This window comes from Pseudochaenichthys georgianus, unplaced genomic scaffold (assembly GCF_902827115.2).
Source record: "Pseudochaenichthys georgianus unplaced genomic scaffold, fPseGeo1.2 scaffold_1124_arrow_ctg1, whole genome shotgun sequence".
Lineage (NCBI taxonomy): Eukaryota > Metazoa > Chordata > Actinopteri > Perciformes > Channichthyidae > Pseudochaenichthys > Pseudochaenichthys georgianus.
In genome coordinates, this window is record NW_027262075.1 from 1,432 (window position 1) to 23,323 (window position 21,892).

Consider the following 21,892-nt stretch of genomic DNA (forward strand, 5'->3'; position numbering starts at 1 on the left):
CTTACCTTTGTATCTCATGTGTGCGTGGATACAGTATGTGGAATCTTTTATTTAAATCTTTTATTTAAATATTTTATTTTAAATATTTTATTTCATCTTTTATTTAAATATTTTTAATTGTATCTTTTATTGTGCATTCTAACTTTAACATTTTATATTTATATATTTGATATTCTTTCATTCTTAACCCCAGTAAATCCCCAGTTTAAATGAAGTACTCTGATTGGTTGTGATGATGTTCCAGCAGCAGGACTCCATGTCCCAGAGTGCACCGCGGCTCCTCCAGGTGGGAGTGTTCAGTCTGATGGAGAACACAGACAGACGGTGAGTCTACCGGAGCAGCATCAACCTGACCGGCAAGAAAAGAGAAGAGAAGCCGAGCGAGAGGCCCTGTTTGCGGGCGTTTCTCAGCCGGAGGGTCGGTGTGTCTGGCTCTCTGTGCCCGGTGTTTCTGGCTCTCTGTGCCCGGTGTTTCTGGCTCTCTGTGCCCGGTGTTTCTGGCTCTCTGTGCCCGGTGCTCCGGTGTGTTTCTGGGATGGAGGAGGCTGCGGGATGCGGGCTCTGCGGGGTGAAGGTGATGTGTCGCTTCAGACCTCTCAACGAGTCCGAGAGGAGCAGAGGAGACAAGGACATCCCCAAATTCAGCGGAGAGGACACCGTGGTGGTCGCGGTGAGTGTGTGTGTGTGTGTGTGTGTGTGTGTGTGTGTGTGTGTGTGTGTGTGTGTGTGTGTGTGTGTGTGTGTGTGTGTGTGTGTGTGTGTGTGTGTGTGTGTGTGTGTGTGTGTGGCACACCCTCGGCCTGTCAGCAACAATGGAAACCGGAACTCCTTCATCATCAAGAGGCTTTTTCATCATCATCTTCATCCTCAGTCATTACACACTCTCTGCTATATAACATGTACAATATTATTATTATCATTATTAATACTAATGTTCTATAATAAGCCACTACACGTACTGTCTTTCTGGAACTACTTGCTTCAGGACGAATAGAGTCCTCTCGTATCTTCTCTCTAATACATTCATTTCATGGAGGTTTAGAAATAATAATTACAAATCAGTTTATTAAGTGAATTGAATATAAATGTGAATAATTAATTACTTAAGTACAATAAATAAATAATAAACTATAATGTATGACTGATAATGAGTCCATCTCACCTTCAAAAGACAGACAAGAACATGTTTGTTTGTTTCTGTTATGAAATATTGATAGAGATCTGGAACAAAGGAATATATGAATAATACTCAACAGAGAATATAATAATACTGAGGGAGAATATAAAACCCCGTCCACACGGAGACGGAAACAAACCAGTCGTTCAAAAAGTCTTCCGTCCGCACGAGAGTGCTCGCCCCGCTGGAGACGCTGCAGTACATATGCCTGGCCTGTGAGTGGCGCTGTGCCTCCGCCACAACATACACCAAAAGCAGCGAAGAAGACCCCCGCGCTGGTTGCCATGGTTGCCTGGTTGCCCTTCTGGTTATTCCCCGCGGTGGATTTAGCAGCATGTAGTTCTCCAGGTCCACGTGTTGCTGATGGTTGTGGTCGAGGAGCTGTTTCACTAACATCTGTATCGTGGTCGGTCGCGTCTGGAGCACGAACGCAGCCCTGTGATCCGCCTTTGTTGTTGTTGTTGTTGGCGAAACGCATCAGCAATGACGCGGGTGAGCAGGAGAGGTGGGGAGAGGCAGGGCTATGATCGTATATGGCGTACACACAGAGCCGTTTGACCCCCAGAGCGTTTCGTACGTATAGGTCTGATATAATGAGACATAGGTCTGATATAATGAGACATAATGAGACATAGGTCTGATATAATGAGACATAGGTCTGACATAATGAGACATAATGAGACATAGGTCTGATATAATGAGACATAGGTCTGATATAATGAGACATAGGTCTGACATAATGAGACATAGGTCTGACATAATGAGACATAGGTCTGATATAATGAGACATAGGTCTGATATAATGAGACATAGGTCTGATATAATGAGACATAGGTCTGACATAATGAGACATAATGAGACATAGGTCTGACATAATGAGACATAGGTCTGACATAATGAGACATAGGTCTGATATAATGAGACATAATGAGACATAGGTCTGACATAATGAGACATAGGTCTGATATAATGAGACATAGGTCTGATATAATGAGACATAATGAGACATAGGTCTGATATAATGAGACATAGGTCTGACATAATGAGACATAGGTCTGATATAATGAGACATAGGTCTGACATAATGAGACATAATGAGACATAGGTCTGACATAATGAGACATAGGTCTGATATAATGAGACATAGGTCTGACATAATGAGACATAGGTCTGACATAATGAGACATAGGTCTGACATAATGAGACATAATGAGACATAGGTCTGACATAATGAGACATAGGTCTGACATAATGAGACATAGGTCTGACATAATGAGACATAGGTCTGACATAATGAGACATAGGTCTGATATAATGAGACATAGGTCTGATATAATGAGACATAATGAGACATAGGTCTGATATAATGAGACATAATGAGACATAGGTCTGACATAATGAGACATAATGAGACATAGGTCTGACATAATGAGACATAGGTCTGACATAATGAGACATAGGTCTGATATAATGAGACATAGGTCTGATATAATGAGACATAGGTCTGATATAATGAGACATAATGAGACATAGGTCTGATATAATGAGACATAGGTCTGATATAATGAGACATAATGAGACATAGGTCTGACATAATGAGACATAGGTCTGATATAATGAGACATAGGTCTGATATAATGAGACATAGGTCTGATATAATGAGACATAATGAGACATAGGTCTGACATAATGAGACATAGGTCTGATATAATGAGACATAATGAGACATAGGTCTGATATAATGAGACATAGGTCTGACATAATGAGACATAGGTCTGACATAATGAGACATAGGTCTGACATAATGAGACATAGGTCTGACATAATGAGACATAGGTCTGACATAATGAGACATAGGTCTGATATAATGAGACATAGGTCTGACATAATGAGACATAGGTCTGATATAATGAGACATAGGTCTGACATAATGAGACATAGGTCTGACATAATGAGACATAGGTCTGACATAATGAGACATAGGTCTGATATAATGAGACATAGGTCTGATATAATGAGACATAATGAGACATAGGTCTGACATAATGAGACATAGGTCTGATATAATGAGACATAGGTCTGATATAATGAGACATAGGTCTGATATAATGAGACATAATGAGACATAGGTCTGATATAATGAGACATAATGAGACATAGGTCTGACATAATGAGACATAGGTCTGATATAATGAGACATAGGTCTGACATAATGAGACATAATGAGACATAGGTCTGACATAATGAGACATAGGTCTGATATAATGAGACATAATGAGACATAGGTCTGATATAATGAGACATAATGAGACATAGGTCTGACATAATGAGACATAATGAGACATAGGTCTGACATAATGAGACATAGGTCTGATATAATGAGACATAATGAGACATAGGTCTGATATAATGAGACATAATGAGACATAGGTCTGACATAATGAGACATAGGTCTGATATAATGAGACATAGGTCTGACATAATGAGACATAATGAGACATAGGTCTGACATAATGAGACATAGGTCTGATATAATGAGACATAATGAGACATAGGTCTGATATAATGAGACATAATGAGACATAGGTCTGACATAATGAGACATAGGTCTGATATAATGAGACATAGGTCTGATATAATGAGACATAGGTCTGATATAATGAGACATAATGAGACATAGGTCTGATATAATGAGACATAATGAGACATAGGTCTGACATAATGAGACATAGGTCTGATATAATGAGACATAGGTCTGATATAATGAGACATAGGTCTGATATAATGAGACATAATGAGACATAGGTCTGACATAATGAGACATAATGAGACATAGGTCTGACATAATGAGACATAGGTCTGACATAATGAGACATAGGTCTGACATAATGAGACATAGGTCTGATATAATGAGACATAGGTCTGACATAATGAGACATAGGTCTGATATAATGAGACATAATGAGACATAGGTCTGATATAATGAGACATAGGTCTGATATAATGAGACATAGGTCTGATATAATGAGACATAATGAGACATAGGTCTGACATAATGAGACATAGGTCTGATATAATGAGACATAATGAGACATAGGTCTGACATAATGAGACATAGGTCTGATATAATGAGACATAGGTCTGACATAATGAGACATAATGAGACATAGGTCTGACATAATGAGACATAGGTCTGATATAATGAGACATAATGAGACATAGGTCTGATATAATGAGACATAATGAGACATAGGTCTGACATAATGAGACATAGGTCTGATATAATGAGACATAGGTCTGATATAATGAGACATAATGAGACATAGGTCTGACATAATGAGACATAGGTCTGATATAATGAGACATAATGAGACATAGGTCTGACATAATGAGACATAGGTCTGATATAATGAGACATAGGTCTGATATAATGAGACATAGGTCTGATATAATGAGACATAATGAGACATAGGTCTGATATAATGAGACATAATGAGACATAGGTCTGATATAATGAGACATAGGTCTGATATAATGAGACATAATGAGACATAGGTCTGATATAATGAGACATAATGAGACATAGGTCTGATATAATGAGACATAGGTCTGATATAATGAGACATAGGTCTGATATAATGAGACATAGGTCTGATATAATGAGACATAGGTCTGACATAATGAGACATAGGTCTGATATAATGAGACATAATGAGACATAGGTCTGATATAATGAGACATAGGTCTGATATAATGAGACATAGGTCTGATATAATGAGACATAGGTCTGATATAATGAGACATAGGTCTGATATAATGAGACATAGGTCTGACATAATGAGACATAGGTCTGATATAATGAGACATAATGAGACATAGGTCTGATATAATGAGACATAGGTCTGATATAATGAGACATAGGTCTGATATAATGAGACATAGGTCTGATATAATGAGACATAGGTCTGATATAATGAGACATAGGTCTGATATAATGAGACATAGGTCTGATATAATGAGACATAGGCAGGGGCGGACTGGGGAAAAAGTGGCCCGGGGATTAATTGACAGACAGGCCCACTTAATGCGCGGCATGTATCGGCCGGCCGGCGACGAAAGTATGTACTTAACAAAAAATCCTCTGCCTTTAATGTTATTTTGGACCATTATTCATATAGTAATCACATTACCTGAGCCCTTGAGTTGCCGAGAGCAAAATAGTTACGGCATATATTTAGTGATTTTAATGTTAACAGATCTTTGATGCGATAACATCTGGACCCAATTTGCCTGACTTGACACATGGAATAAAACATGGGCGTAGGAAGCATCCTCAATGTGGGTGAGACAATTTAACAGGGGGTGTGGGCAGGTGGTGGACCTCACCTCCTCTAGGGGGGTCCAGGAGCAAGCTTGCCCCCGGACCCCCCTAGAGGAGGTGAGGTCCATCACCTCCTCTAGGGGGGTCCGGGGGCAAGCTCCCCCGGGAAGATTTGTTTTTAAATGTCGAAGTTAAATGCATCAATCTGGTCCATTTTGAGAGCAAAATTAGGGACTAAATCTATGGCAGTCAGTAGGGGCTTGGACTGTGAGCCGTAGGGTCGCCGGTTCAAGTCCCCGACCAGACCTATTTGGAGTGTGGACTTCTACTTGGAGAGGTCCCAGTTCACCTCCTGCCCTGCCGTGGTGCCCTTGAGCAAGGCACCAGACAAGGCTGTACCTTTAGTAATGAATATTAAATGTTGTGAGGAAATCTTTCCACCAATAATTCCAATAAGTAATCCAAAATGTATTCACTTCAGGTTTACGAAAGTAACTGTAATCAGATTACTCGTTGTTCAAATGTAACGCGAGCTGAATACAGTTCTGATTTAACTCCTGGTGCCAGACTCCTGGTGCTAGACTCCTGGTGCTAGACTCCTGGTGCCAGACTCCTGGTTCTAGACTCCTGGTGCCAGACTCCTGGTGCTAGACTCCTGGTGCTAGACTCCTGGTTCTAGACTCCTGGTGCCAGACTCCTGGTTCTAGACTCCTGGTGCCAGACTCCTGGTTCAAGACTCCTGGTGCCAGACTCCTGGTTCCAGACTCCTGGTGCTAGACTCCTGGTGCCAGACTCCTGGTGCTAGACTCCTGGTGCCAGACTCCTGGTGCTAGACTCCTGGTGCCAGACTCCTGGTGCTAGACTCCTGGTGCCAGACTCCTGATGCCAGACTCCTGGTGCTAGACTCCTGGTGCTAGACTCCTGGTTCTAGACTCCTGGTGCCAGACTCCTGGTGCTAGACTCCTGGTTCTAGACTCCTGGTGCTAGACTCCTGGTGCCAGACTCCTGGTTCTAGACTCCTGGTTCTAGACTCCTGGTGCCAGACTCCTGGTGCTAGACTCCTGGTTCTAGACTCCTGGTGCTAGACTCCTGGTGCCAGACTCCTGGTTCTAGACTCCTGGTTCTAGACTCCTGGTGCCAGACTCCTGGTTCAAGACTCCTGGTGCCAGACTCCTGGTTCCAGACTCCTGGTGCTAGACTCCTGGTGCCAGACTCCTGGTGCTAGACTCCTGGTGCCAGACTCCTGGTGCTAGACTCCTGGTGCTAGACTCCTGGTGCTAGACTCCTGGTTCTAGACTCCTGGTGCCAGACTCCTGGTGCTAGACTCCTGGTGCTAGACTCCTGGTTCTAGACTCCTGGTGCTAGACTCCTGGTGCCAGACTCCTGGTTCTAGACTCCTGGTTCTAGACTCCTGGTGCCAGACTCCTGGTTCAAGACTCCTGGTGCCAGACTCCTGGTTCCAGACTCCTGGTGCCAGACTCCTGGTGCCAGACTCCTGGTGCTAGACTCCTGGTGCCAGACTCCTGGTGCTAGACTCCTGGTACCAGACTCCTGGTTCCAGACTCCTGGTGCTAGACTCCTGGTGCTAGACTCCTGGTGCCAGACTCCTGGTGCTAGACTCCTGGTGCCAGACTCCTGGTGCTAGACTCCTGGTGCTAGACTCCTGGTGCCAGACTCCTGGTTCTAGACTCCTGGTGCCAGACTCCTGGTGCTAGACTCCTGGTGCCAGACTCCTGGTTCCAGACTCCTGGTGCCAGACTCCTGGTTCTAGCCTCCTGGTGCTAGACTCCTGGTGCCAGACTCCTGGTTCTAGACTCCTGGTGCCAGACTCCTGGTTCTAGCCTCCTGGTGCCAGACTCCTGGTACTAGACTCCTGGTGCTAGACTCCTGGTGCTAGACTCCTGGTGCCAGACTCCTGGTGCCAGACTCCTGGTGCTAGACTCCTGGTGCCAGACTCCTGGTGCTAGACTGTGTGAGTGCACTGCACGCGTGCGCACTTGTGTGGCATTGTTTGGGATGACCTGATTAAAATAGCGTCTCCCAGTAAAGAAATCCCCACGACACCACTGGCGCTAACTGAGCTTCATTTGTTCAATTTAAATATTGCTATGTTATTATAGTTTTATTACAATAGTTTTTTATCCGTGTTTTCATTTTATTTTTATGTATATTTATCCATGCACCAAAAACACCAAGACGAATCCCTCGTAAGTCTTTATTTATATATTATTATTATTATTTATAAAGCTTTTGGAGAGAAACCAGTGATCCTTTCTCTCTTATTTTGAAAGGATGAATGAATTCGACCGTAAACTTCCTGCCACTAATTTCATTTCCTGATTTAATGAGATGCGGGCCAGCTGCTGCAAAGCCTCATGGGAAATACTCTCCCTGTGACCCCTTGATTGTTATTATTGGTTGTTCTGGTCCTGTGTTAAATTGTGGACATTTCAGAATCTGGAAGTATTTGTTTTACTTCATGAAAGATTAGAATAAATACTGTTAAAATAATAAATACAATCAACATCAATAATATTAGAAATATACTCAATACAATTAATTTTGTCAATATAAAGAAAATACAAAATAATTAATATTATAAATTAGTCAATCCAATTATTAAATATCCAATATGTATAATTAATAAAATCAATATCATTATTAAAGATGTGTAATAACAGCTGTGTGTGTGTGTGTGTGTGTGTGTGTGTGTGTGTGTGTGTGTGTGTGTCTGTGTGTGTGTGTGTGTGTGTGTGTGTGTGTGTGTGTGTGTGTGTGTGTGTGTGTGTGTGTGTGTGTGTGTGTGTGTGTGTGTGTGTGTGTGTGTGTGTGTGTGTGTGTGTGTGTGTGTGTGTGTGTGTGCTCCAGGGGAAGCCGTATGTGTTCGACAGAGTCCTCGCTCCGGACTCTGAGCAGGTCCAGGTCTACGACTCCTGCGCCAAGCAGATCGTCAAAGGTCAGCTCCTTCTCTGTCATCATTATTTATCATTATTATTTATTTTAATACAATTATTATTATTATACTGTTATTTATTTTATTATTATTACTGTGGTAATTATTTTTATATTTTCTTATTGATATCATTATTTCATTTATTTGTTGATGATGATGATGATGATGATGTTGTTGTTGTTGTTGTGTTTGATGTATGTTGTTGTTCCATGTATGCAATGTGTGTGTTCCAGACGTGCTGGGGGGGTACAACGGGACGATCTTCGCCTACGGCCAGACGGCATCAGGAAAGACTCACACCATGGAGGTCAGACTCTCCTTACTCTCCATCTCTCACCTGAACGCGTGCACCTGAACGCATCATCAGAACGCGTGCACCTGAACGCATCATCAGAACAAAACCCATTTCCCTGAAGTGTTCTGTTCCAGCGCTAGTGCTGCGTACCGGTACGCCGAACCGGTACTTGGACTCGCAAAACAACTAGCACTTACGTATATTCTGGTGTCTGCGGTTATTTAAACATTCCCTGATAAACGTTATTCAGCGTCAATACATGAGTGCTAACCCCAGTGTGCTCAGTGTACAACACCACATGTGATTTCACCTTCGACTCACGGTTTGGAAACGTAGCATTTCGCCACATGCTAATGCTAACCGGAAGTGAAGAATTTTCAGAATAAAAGTATTAAGTAAATAGTGTGAACTTCCGGTTTTTTTCAGAATAAAACTGATTTAAATTAAATAGTGTATTTAATTCAAAATTAGGCCATATCAACATTGATTTTAATTTCTAACAGTATGTACATCACTATGTATGTAGTATGTACTGTATAATGTACACATGTAGAGTTGTAGAAAAGACATGGTGTACAGACAGTACAGTACACTCTGACTGTACAGTCACTACAGTGTATACTGTATAGTAGGTGTGTAACAGTGTAATGCATAGTCTACTCTACACTCGACCTTTCAGCAACGCTTTATAGGCTCAGTCAGCTCAGGGACTGTTCGGTTACTTTAGTTTGGTGAATGAAATCAATGTTTGAACTTTGTAGTAGTTCACTGTAGTTGCTGTCAGAAGTCATTTGTAGACTAACTGGCAAAAAGTGTTATTTTTACATTTGTACTTTTTAGAGAAATGTAGACACAAGTTAGAAGGGAGCGCAATAAACCTGACGAGTTTGAATCTGAGTTGATTTTCAATTGATAATTAGCTCAATAAGTTCCCTTTAGTTACTCACACAACTTGACACAAGACATGGGTTCAGGTCCGGACCTGAACCTGAACCTCTGGACTTGAGTCCGGACCTGAACCTGAATGTGAGTCCAGGTACGCAGCACTATCCAGCGCTGAGTCTTAATCTGAGTACACACTTAATCTGAGTAACAACACGAGTATTACTAAGTATTACTGAGTATCAGTGAGTATTAGTGAGTATTAGTGAGTATTAACACTGAGTATTACCGAGTACTAACAGTGAGTAATAACATGAGTATTACTGAGTATTCGTGAGTATTCGTGAGTATCAGTGAGTATTAGTGAGTACTAACACCGAGTATTACCAAGTACTAACAGTGAGTATTAACAGTGCGTATTAACAGTGAGTATTAACACTGAGTATTACCGAGTATTACTGAGTAATAACATGAGTATTACTGAGCATTATTGAGTATTACTGAGTATTCGTGAGTATTAACAGTGAGTAGTAGCGAGTACTAGCAGTGAGTATTAATGGTGAGTAGTAGCGAGTATTAACAGTGAGTATTAGTGAGTATTAACAGCGAGTATTAACAGTGGGTATTGGTGAGTAACTGAGTGTATCCTCAGGGGAGTCTGCACAGCCCTCGTCTGATGGGGATCATCCCCAGAATCTCTCAGGATATCTTCGACCACATCTACGCCATGGACGAGAACCTGGAGTTCCACATCAAGGTGAGACCTGCCTGTCTGCCTATGACACCTGTCTGCCTCTCAGACACCTGTCTGATGTCAGGGTTAACATAGAGGTTAATCTGAGACAGAGAGCGCCCCCTAGAGGAGGAACTGCAGCACTTCTCCTGCTTCCTGAGGGTTATTCTCTTTATTTGATCTGATATGTAATAGCAGGTGTTTATATGAGCCTGTGTGCATGCGTCCTGCAGAGGGAGCAGCGATGCGTTCAGGGTCCCGCTGCGCTCCATATGTTTCTGACCTGCTGCTCTGCTCTCTGCATGCCATACAACACGTAAAACACACCGGGTGTTCATTCACAGGAGATTAAGTATTAATCATACTACAGCTTGTTATGAATATAACATCTAGATAATAACATGTGTAGAAATACACAGTTATTATAGTATCATGTATTACTGCTCAATGAACCATGTCTGCCTCTTTCTGCAGGTCTCTTATTTTGAAATCTATCTGGATAAAATCAGAGACTTACTGGATGGTGAGTCAACATATTTAATATAGTAATATTTATATGTACTGTGTCTTCCTGGTCGAATGTACTTATTGTAAGTCGCTTTGGATAAAAGCGTCAGCTAAATGCAATGTGATGTAATGTATATGTACAGTGGGGCAAACAAGTATTTAGTCAGCCACCAACTGTGCAAGTTCTCCCACTTAAAAAGACGAGAGGCCTGGAATGTTCCTCCTGGTACACTTCAACTAGAGAGACAGAATGAGAAGAAAAAAATCCAGAAAATTACATTGTCTGATTTTTAAAGAATTTATTTGCAAATGATGGAAAACAAGTATTTGGTCAATAACAAAAGTTCCTCTCAATACTTTGTTTTATACCCTTTGTTGGCAACGACAGAGGTCAAAGGTGTTCTGTAGTCTCCACGAGGTGTTCACTGTGGCTGGTACGTTGGCCCGTTCCTCCATGCAGATCTCCTCTAGAGCAGGGATGCTTTGGGGCTGTTGCTGGGCAACACGGACTTTCAACTCCCTCCAAAGATGTTCTATGGGGTTGAGGTCTGGAGACTGGCTAGGCCACTCCAGGACCTTGAAATGCTTCTTACGAAGCCACTCCTTCGTTGCCCGGGCGGTGTGTTTGGGATCATTGTCATGCTGAAAGACCCAGCCACGTTTCATCTTCAATGCCCTTGCTGATGGAAGGAGGTTGTCACTCAAAATCTCACGATACATGGCCCCGTTCATTCTTTCCTCTCCACGGATCAGTCGTCCTGGTCCCTCTGCAGAAAGCCCCAAAGCATGATGGTCCCACCCCCATGTTTCACAGTAGGGGTTCTTTGGATGCAACTCAGCATTCTTTCTCCTCCAAACACGGCTAGTTGAGTTTTTACCAAACAGTTCTATGTTGGTTCCATCTGACCAGATGACATCCTCCCAATCCTCTTCTGGATCCTCTGATGCTCTCTAGCACACTTCAGACGGGCCTGGACCTGTCCTGGCTTCAGCAGGGGGACACGTCTGGCACTGCAGGGTTTGAGTCCCTGGCTGGCGGCGTAGTGTGTTCCTGATGGTAGCCTTTGTTACTCTGGTCCCAGCTCTCTGCAGGTCATGGACTCGGTCCCCCGTGTGGTTCTGGATCTCTGCTCACCGGTCTTGTGATCACTTTGACCCCACGGGGGGAGGTCTTGGTGGAGCCCCAGATCGAGGGAGATTATCAGTGGTCTTGTATGTCTTCCATTTTCTAATAATTGCTCCCACAGTTGATTTCTTCACACCAAGCTGCTACCTGTTGCAGATGCAGTCTTCCAGCCTGGTGCAGGTCTACATTGTGTTTCTGGAGTCCTTTGACAGCTCTCTGGTCTTGGCCATAGTGGAGTTTGGAGTGTGACTGTTTGAGGTTGTGGACAGGTGTCTTTTATACTGATAGCGAGTTCAAACAGGTTCCATTGATACAGGTAACGACTGGAGGACAGAGGAGGCTCTGAGAGAAGAAGGTACAGGTCTGTGAGAGGCAGACATCTTGTCTGTTTGTCGGTGACCAAATACTTATTTCACCAATTCATTCATTAAAGATCCTACAATGTGATTTCCTGGATTCTTTCCCCCATTCTGTCTCTCATAGTTGAGGTGAACCTAGGATGAACATTACAGGCCTCTCTCATCTTTGTAAGTGGGAGAACTTGGTGGCTGACTAAATACTTTTTTGCCCCACTGTATATGTTTATATATATATTTTTAAAGCTGACGGATGTGTTTCATCTTTTAGTGTCGAAGACAAACCTGGCCGTTCACGAGGACAAGAACAGAGTTCCCTTTGTGAAGGTGAGTACTCTGTAGTACTAATACTGTTGTACTCAGACTGTAGTACTAATACACTGTAGTACTCAGACTGTAGTACTAATACACTGTAGTACTCAGACTGTAGTACTCAGACTGTAGTACTAATACACTGTAGTACTCGGACTGTAGTACTAATACTGTAGCACTAATACTGTAGCACTAATACTGTAGTACTAATACACTGTAGTACTCAGACGGTAGTACTAATACACTGTAGTACTCAGACTGTAGTACTAATACTGTAATACTCAGACTGTAGTACTAATACTGCAGTACTCAGACTGTAGTACCACTGTAGTACTCAGACTGTAGTACTCAGACTATAGTACTCAGACTGTAGTACTAATACTGTAGTACTAATACTGTAGTACTCAGACTGTAGTACCACTGTAGTACTAATACTGTAGTACTCAGACTGTAGTACTCAGACTGTAGTACTAATACTGTAGTACTCAGACTGTAGTACTAATACTGTAGTGCTCAGACTGTAGTGCTCAGACTGTAGTACTAATACTGTAGTACTAATACTGTAGTACTCAGACTGTAGTACTACTGTAGTACTCAGACTGTAGTACTCAGACTATAGTACTCAGACTGTGTACTTCCTGTCAGTACTGTGTCAATGTGTACTTCCTGTCAGTACTGTAGTACTCATACTGTGTACTTCCTGTCAGTACCGTAGTACTCATACTGTGTACTTCCTGTCAGTACTGTAGTACTCGTACTGTGTACTTCCTGTCAGTACTGTAGTACTCGTACTGTGTACTTTCTGTCAGTACTGTAGTACTCGTACTGTGTACTTCCTGTACTTCCTGTCAGTACTGTAGTACTCATACTGTGTGCTTCCTGTACTTCCTGTCAGGGCTGCACGGAGCGTTTTGTTTCCAGTCCAAATGAAGTGATGGACGTCATCGACGAGGGGAAAGCCAACCGGCACGTCGCCGTCACCAGTCAGTACTGCTATTACTACTGTTATTACAAATAATACTACTGCTATTACTACTGTTATTACAAATAATACTACTGCTATTACTACTGCTATTACTAACAATACTACTGCTATTACTACTGTTATTACAAATAATACTAATGCTATTACTACTGTTATTACTAACAATAATACTGCTATTACTACTGCTATTACTAACAATACTACTGCTATTACTACTGTTATTACAAATAATACTACTGCTATTACTACTGTTATTACAAATAATACTAATGCTATTACTACTGTTATTACTAACAATAATACTGCTATTACTACTGCTATTACAAATAATACTACTGCTATTACTACTGTTATTACAAATAATACTACTGCTATTACTACTGCTATTACTAACAATACTACTGCTATTACTACTGTTATTACAAATAATACTACTGATATTACTACTGTTATTACAAATAATACTACTGCTATTACTACAGTTATTACAAATAATACTACTGCTATTACTACTGTTATTACAAATAATACTAATGCTATTACTACTGTTATTACTAACAATAATACTGCTATTACTACTGCTATTACAAATAATACTACTGCTATTACTACTGTTATTACAAATAATACTACTGCTATTACTACTGCTATTACTAACAATACTACTGCTATTACTACTGTTATTACAAATAATAATACTGCTATTACTACTGTTATTACAAATAATACTACTGCTATTACTACAGTTATTACTAACAATAATACTGCTATTACTACTGCTATTACAAATAATACTACTGCTATTACTACTGTTATTACTACTATCAATACTTTTGTTACTATTGCTGCTCCTACTATTCGACTTAGTCGTCTCATTTAGAATCTTGTTAGCAACCTCCGTTTTTCAATCCAGCAGTGGGATATTATTGATGTATCATCATGGTGTTCATTGTGTTCACGGTGTCCACGGTGTTCAACGTGTTCACGGTGTTCACGGTGTTCACGGTGTTCAACGTGTTCAACGTGTTCACGGTGTTCACGGTGTTCAACGTGTTCACGGTGTCCACGGTGTTCACGGTGTTCACGGTGTTCAACGTGTTCACGGTGTCCACGGTGTTCACGGTGTCCACGGTGTTCACGGTGTCCACGGTGTTCACGGCGTTCACGGCGTTCAACGTGTTCACGGCGTTCACGGTGTTCACGGTGTTCCTGGTGTCCACGGTGTTCACGGTGTCCACGGTGTTCACGGTGTTCACGAGGTTCACGGTGTTCCTGGTGTCCACGGTGTTCCTGGTGTCCACGGTGTTCCTGGTGTCCACGGTGTTCCTGGTGTCCACGGTGTCCACGGTGTTCACGGTGTCCATGAGGTTCACGGTGTTCACGGTGTTCACGAGGTTCACGGTGTTCCTGGTGTCCACGGTGTTCACGAGGTTCACGGTGTTCCTGGTGTCCACGGTGTTCCTGGTGTCCACGGTGTTCACGGTGTCCACGGTGTTCACGGTGTCCACGAGGTTCACGGTGTCCACGGTGTTCACGGTGTCCACGGGGTTCACGGTGTCCACGGTGTTCACGGTGTCCACGGGGTTCACGGTGTCCACGGTGTTCACGGTGTCCACGAGGTTCACGGTGTTCACGGTGTTCACGGTGTCCACGGTGTCCACGGTGTTCACGGTGTCCATGAGGTTCACGGTGTTCACGGTGTTCACGAGGTTCACGGTGTTCCTGGTGTCCACGGTGTTCACGAGGTTCACGGTGTTCCTGGTGTCCACGGTGTTCCTGGTGTCCACGGTGTTCCTGGTGTCCACGGTGTTCACGGTGTCCACGGTGTTCACGGTGTCCACGAGGTTCACGGTGTCCACGGTGTTCACGGTGTCCACGAGGTTCACGGTGTCCACGGTGTTCACGGTGTCCACGAGGTTCACGGTGTCCACGGTGTTCACGGTGTCCACGAGGTTCACGGTGTTCACGGTGTTCACGGTGTCCACGGTGTTCCTGGTGTTCACGGTGTTCACGGTGTCCACGGTGTTCACGGTGTCCACGGTGTTCACGGTGTTCACGGTGTCCACGGTGTTTTGTGGTCCTGACGCAGCATTTGTTTGTTTCGTTGTCAGACATGAACGAGCACAGCTCTCGCAGCCACAGCATCTTCCAGATCAACATCAAGCAGGAGAACGTGGAGACGGAGCTTAAACTGTCGGGGAAACTCTACCTGGTGGACCTGGCCGGGAGCGAGAAGGTACGGCTAGAATTAGCTTTGCATTCACCACGTCAACCTTTCCAAAGAGAGCAGCACAGAAACATCCAGAGTCACACATCTAAATCAAACCGATACAAATAACACACTCTTAGAAAGATAACATTGAGACCCGTTGAATGACGATGTTTTTGTCCAGGTGAGTAAGACGGGGGCAGAAGGCGCCGTGTTGGACGAAGCCAAGAACATCAACAAGTCTCTGTCGGCTCTCGGGAACGTGATCGCTGCTCTGAGCGAAGGAACGGTGAGTCCAGAAATAACCCGAGTATCACAAGCTGAACTTTATGTAGTCTAAACGTTAGGAGTCCTGGGACTCATTCCTGCACCACTAACTGATGTGTGTTTGTAGAAAACCCACGTCCCGTACAGAGACAGTAAGATGACCCGGATCCTGCAGGACTCTCTGGGGGGAAACTGCCGGACCACCATCATCATCTGCTGCTCGCCTTCAGCCTACAACGAGGCCGAGACCAAGTCCACCCTCATGTTCGGACAGAGGTACCTCAGACACTCACCTGTTGGAGCATGAAGCACTTCTCTGTGAAACGGTCTGATGGGGGGAGGGGGGGGGTTATCTGGAAGGACACATTACATCAACGCCACGAGACAGAACAAGGTCCAGGACTGGGGTCAAACTGTTTACGTCCTTTCTGTCTGAACATCATCAGATTACATACTGAGATTAGTGCAGCATTAAGGCTGATTAAGGCTTTTTATCAATTCACACACAATCCGTCAGTCCGTCCATCAGTCCGTCCATCAGTCCGTCCATCAGTCCATCCATCAGTCCGTCCATCAGTCCGTCCATCAGTCCTTCCATCAGTCCTTCCATCAGTCCTTCCATCAGTCCTTCCATCAGTCCGTCCATCAGTCCTTCCATCAGTCCGTCCATCAGTCCGTCCATCAGTCCTTCCATCAGTCCGTCCATCAGTCCTTCCATCAGTCCGTCCATCAGTCCGTCCATCAGTCCTTCCATCAGTCCTTCCATCAGTCCGTCCATCAGTCCGTCCATCAGTCCTTCCATCAGTCCTTCCATCAGTCCGTCCATCAGTCCGTCCATCAGTCCGTCCATCAGTCCGTCCATCAGTCCGTCCATCAGTCCGTCCATCAGTCCGTCCATCAGTCCGTCCATCAGTCCTTCCATCAGTCCGTCCATCAGTCCGTCCATCAGTCCGTCCATCAGTCCGTCCATCAGTCCTTCCATCAGTCCTTCCATCAGTCCTTCCATCAGTCCGTCCATCAGTCCGTCCATCAGTCCGTCCATCAGTCCTTCCATCAGTCCTTCCATCAGTCCGTCCATCAGTCCGTCCATCAGTCCTTCCATCAGTCCTTCCATCAGTCCGTCCATCAGTCCGTCCATCAGTCCTTCCATCAGTCCGTCCATCAGTCCTTCCATCAGTCCGTCCATCAGTCCGTCCATCAGTCCGTCCATCAGTCCTTCCATCAGTCCGTCCATCAGTCCGTCCCTCAGTCCTTCCATCAGTCCGTCCATCAGTCCGTCCATCAGTCCGTCCATCAGCTGTTTCCTGTCAGATAGCGCACAGTTGTCTGAGTGTTGTCTCTGTGTCTCAGAGCGAAGACCATAAAGAACACGGTGTCTGTGAACCTGGAGTTGACGGCTGAGGAGTGGAAGAAGAAGTACGAGAAGGAGAAGGAGAAGAACCGGGGTCTGAACGTCGTGATCCAGAAACTGGAGAACGAGCTGAAGCGCTGGAGGAAAGGTAAACAGGAAGTTTATTGAGTTGAATCTTTAATTATTATGATGTCTTTATTGATTATGAACCATGCGTCAAAATACATGCATCTTGAAGGGAGAAAAGCTAATGACAGTAAAACTGTTGGGTTGTCAGAGGACGTTTTGATAACGTTTGAGATGTTAACTCCTCAGGTGAGTCGGTACCTGTGGTGGAGCAGCTGAGCAGCAGGAACAAGCAGAGCAGCAGTGAGACCTCAGCAGTGATTGACAGCTTGGTCCCGCCCCCTGCACCGCTGTCAGACGGAGAGAAGACGCAGTACGAGACGCTCATCACCGAACTGTACCAGCAGCTGGATTACAAGGTGAGTCCTACCTGTACCAGCAGCTGGATTACAAGGTGAGTCCTACCTGTACCAGCAGCTGGATTACAGGTGAGTCCCACCTGTACTAGCTGCTGGTACAGGTGAGTCCCACCTGTACCAGCAGCTGGATTACAAGGTGAGTCCTACCTGTACCAGCAGCTGGATTACAAGGTGAGTCCCACCTGTACCAGCAGCTGGATTACAGGTGAGTCCTACCTGTACCAGCAGCTGGATTACAAGGTGAGTCTCACCTGTACCAGCAGCTGGATTACAGGTGAGTCCTACCTGTACCAGCAGCTGGATTACATGGTGAGTCCCACCTGTACCAGCAGCTGGATTACAAGGTGAGTCCCACCTGTACCAGCAGCTGGATTACAGGTGAGTCCTACCTGTACCAGCAGCTGGATTACAAGGTGAGTCTCACCTGTACCAGCAGCTGGATTACAGGTGAGTCCTACCTGTACCAGCAGCTGGATTACAAGGTGAGTCCCACCTGTACCAGCAGCTGGATTACAAGGTGAGTCTCACCTGTACCAGCAGCTGGATTACAGGTGAGTCCTACCTGTACCAGCAGCTGGATTACATGGTGAGTCCCACCTGTACCAGCAGCTGGATTACAAGGTGAGTCTCACCTGTACCAGCAGCTGGATTACAGGTGAGCCCACCTGTACCAGCAGCTGGATTACAAGGTGAGTCCCACCTGTACCAGCAGCTGGATTACAGGTGAGTCCTACCTGTACCAGCAGCTGGATTACAAGGTGAGTCCTACCTGTACCAGCAGCTGGATTACAAGGTGAGTCCTACCTGTACCAGCAGCTGGATTACAAGGTGAGTCTCACCTGTACCAGCAGCTGGATTACAGGTGAGTCCTACCTGAACCAGCAGCTGGATTACAGGTGAGTCCTACCTGTACCAGCAGCTGGATTACAGGTGAGTCCTACCTGTACCAGCAGCTGGATTACAAGGTGAGTCTCACCTGTACCAGCAGCTGGATTACAGGTGAGTCCTACCTGTACCAGCAGCTGGATTACAAGGTGAGTCCCACCTGAACCAGCAGCTGGATTACAGGTGAGTCCCACCTGTACCAGCAGCTGGATTACAGGTGAGTCCTACCTGTACCAGCAGCTGGATTACAAGGTGAGTCTCACCTGTACCAGCATCTGGATTACAGGTGAGTCCCACCTGTACCAGCAGCTGGATTACAGGTGAGTCCCACCTGTACCAGCATCTGGATTACAGGTGAGTCCCACCTGTACCAGCAGCTGGACTACAGGGTGAGTCCCACCTGTACCAGCAGCTGGACTACAGGGTGAGTCCCACCTGTACCAGCAGCTGGATTACAAGGTGAGTCCTACCTGTACCAGCAGCTGGATTACAAGGTGAGTCCCACCTGTACCAGCAGCTGGACTACAGGGTGAGTCCTACCTGTACCAGCAGCTGGATTACAAGGTGAGTCCTACCTGTACCAGCAGCTGGATTACAAGGTGAGTCCTACCTGTACCAGCAGCTGGATTACAAGGTGAGTCCCACCTGTACCAGCAGCTGGACTACAGGGTGAGTCCTACCTGTACCAGCAGCTGGATTACAGGTGAGTCCTACCTGTACCAGCGGCTGGATTGCAGGGTGAGTCCCACCTGTACCAGCGGCTGGATTACAAGGTGAGTCCCACCTGTACCAGCAGCTGGATTACAGGTGAGTCCTACCTGTACCAGCAGCTGGATTACAGGGTGAGTCCCACCTGTACCAGCAGCTGGACTACAAGGTGAGACCTACCTGTACCAGCAGCTGGATTACAGGTGAGTCCTACCTGTACCAGCAGCTGGATTACAGGTGAGTCCTACCTGTACCAGCAGCTGGATTACAGGGTGAGTCCCACCTGTACCAGCAGCTGGACTACAAGGTGAGTCCTACCTGTACCAGCAGCTGGATTACAGGGTGAGTCCTACCTGTACCAGCAGCTGGATTACAGGTGAGTCCTACCTGTACCAGCAGCTGGATTACAGGTGAGTCCCACCTGTACCAGCAGCTGGATTACAAGGTGAGTCCCACCTGTACCAGCAGCTGGATTACAGGTGAGTCCTACCTGTACCAGCAGCTGGATTACAAGGTGAGTCCTACCTGTACCAGCAGCTGGATTACAGGTGAGTCCCACCTGTACCAGCAGCTGGACTACAAGGTGAGTTCTACCTGTACCAGCAGCTGGATTACAAGGTGAGTCCTACCTGTACCAGCAGCTGGATTACAGGTGAGTCCTACCTGTACCAGCAGCTGGATTACAAGGTGAGTCCTACCTGTACCAGCAGCTGGATTACAGGTGAGTCCCACCTGTACCAGCAGCTGGATTACAAGGTGAGTCCTACCTGTACCAGCATCTGGATTACAAGGTGAGTCCTACCTGTACCAGCAGCTGGATTACAAGGTGAGTCCTACCTGTACCAGCAGCTGGATTACAGGTGAGTCCTACCTGTACCAGCAGCTGGATTACAAGGTGAGTCCTACCTGTACCAGCAGCTGGATTACAGGTGAGTCCCACCTGTACCAGCGGCTGGATTACAAGGTGAGTCCCACCTGTACCAGCAGCTGGATTACAAGGTGAGTCCCACCTGTACCAGCAGCTGGATTACAGGTGAGTCCTACCTGTACCAGCAGCTGGATTACAGGGTGAGTCCCACCTGTACCAGCAGCTGGACTACAAGGTGAGTCCTACCTGTACCAGCAGCTGGATTACAGGGTGAGTCCCACCTGTACCAGCAGCTGGACTACAAGGTGAGTCCTACCTGTACCAGCAGCTGGATTACAAGGTGAGTCCCACCTGTACCAGCAGCTGGATTACAGGTGAGTCCTACCTGTACCAGCAGCTGGATTACAGGTGAGTCCCACCTGTACCGGCAGCTGGATTACAAGGTGAGTCCCACCTGTACCGGCAGCTGGATTACAGGTGAGTCCTACCTGTACCAGCAGCTGGATTACAAGGTGAGTCCTACCTGTACCAGCAGCTGGATTACAAGGTGAGTCCTACCTGTACCAGCAGCTGGATTACAGGTGAGTCCCACCTGTACCAGCGGCTGGATTACAGGTGAGTCCCACCTGTACCAGCGGCTGGATTACAGGTGAGTCCCACCTGTACCAGCGGCTGGATTACAGGTGAGTCCCACCTGTACCAGCGGCTGGATTACAAGGTGAGTCCCACCTGTACCAGCAGCTGGATTACAGGTGAGTCCCACCTGTACCAGCAGCTGGATTACAAGGTGAGTCCCACCTGTACCAGCAGCTGGATTACAGGTGAGTCCTACCTGTACCAGCAGCTGGATTACAGGTGAGTCCCACCTGTACCAGCAGCTGGATTACAAGGTGAGTCCTACCTGTACCAGCAGCTGGATTACAAGGTGAGTCCTACCTGTACCAGCAGCGGGGACATTTACGGTACAACAAGAGCATGCACACGTTCTTAATAATAGAAACAAATAAATAAGTTAAAAACTAATTGTAGATAAGTAAACGAAAATAAACTAAGTAGCAGTATCTTAAAAAACATAAAAAACTAGCAATGTTTACAGATCGTTAATGAATTGACAGAAACATGAAGGGTATATTCCACCAAGGGGTATATCCCAGGCAGGGTTATTGCCCCTCGGGGTATTTCAGTCTGTGCTTCGGGGCGACCCGGCCAGCCGGCTCGCTGGAGTCTCTGATGAAATGTTCTGGCTGATGTTTCAGGACGATGACATCAACCATCACAGCCAGGCGGCGGAGAGACTCAAGCAGCAGCTGATGGACCAGGAAGAGGTGAGCCGCCGGAACGCTCTCAAAGGGCCTAGCTTCCGTCATACTGTGCGTCTAACCTGTCCGTCATCCCTCCATCACCCCTCCGTCATCCCTCCATCCTCCCTCCATCCCTCCATCATCCCTCCATCACCCCTCCATCATCCCTCC

At 45.5% G+C, this 21,892-nt stretch overlaps 1 protein-coding gene across 1 annotated transcript; it reads left to right on the forward strand.

The window, feature by feature from the left end:
• Positions 1 to 330: 330 nt before the first annotated feature.
• LOC117440681 (kinesin heavy chain-like) lies at positions 331 to 21,745 on the forward strand (the record flags this gene model as incomplete). The annotated part of the gene is made up of 13 exons (XM_034076919.1): positions 331 to 670; positions 8,367 to 8,454; positions 8,685 to 8,758; positions 10,281 to 10,385; positions 10,836 to 10,884; positions 12,622 to 12,677; positions 13,558 to 13,645; positions 15,759 to 15,883; positions 16,041 to 16,145; positions 16,251 to 16,399; positions 17,474 to 17,622; positions 17,790 to 17,959; positions 21,677 to 21,745. Coding segments are annotated over exons 1-13 (1,362 nt in total), but the record flags the coding sequence as incomplete, so codon positions are not given.
• Between the last annotated feature and the right edge of the window lie 147 nt (positions 21,746 to 21,892).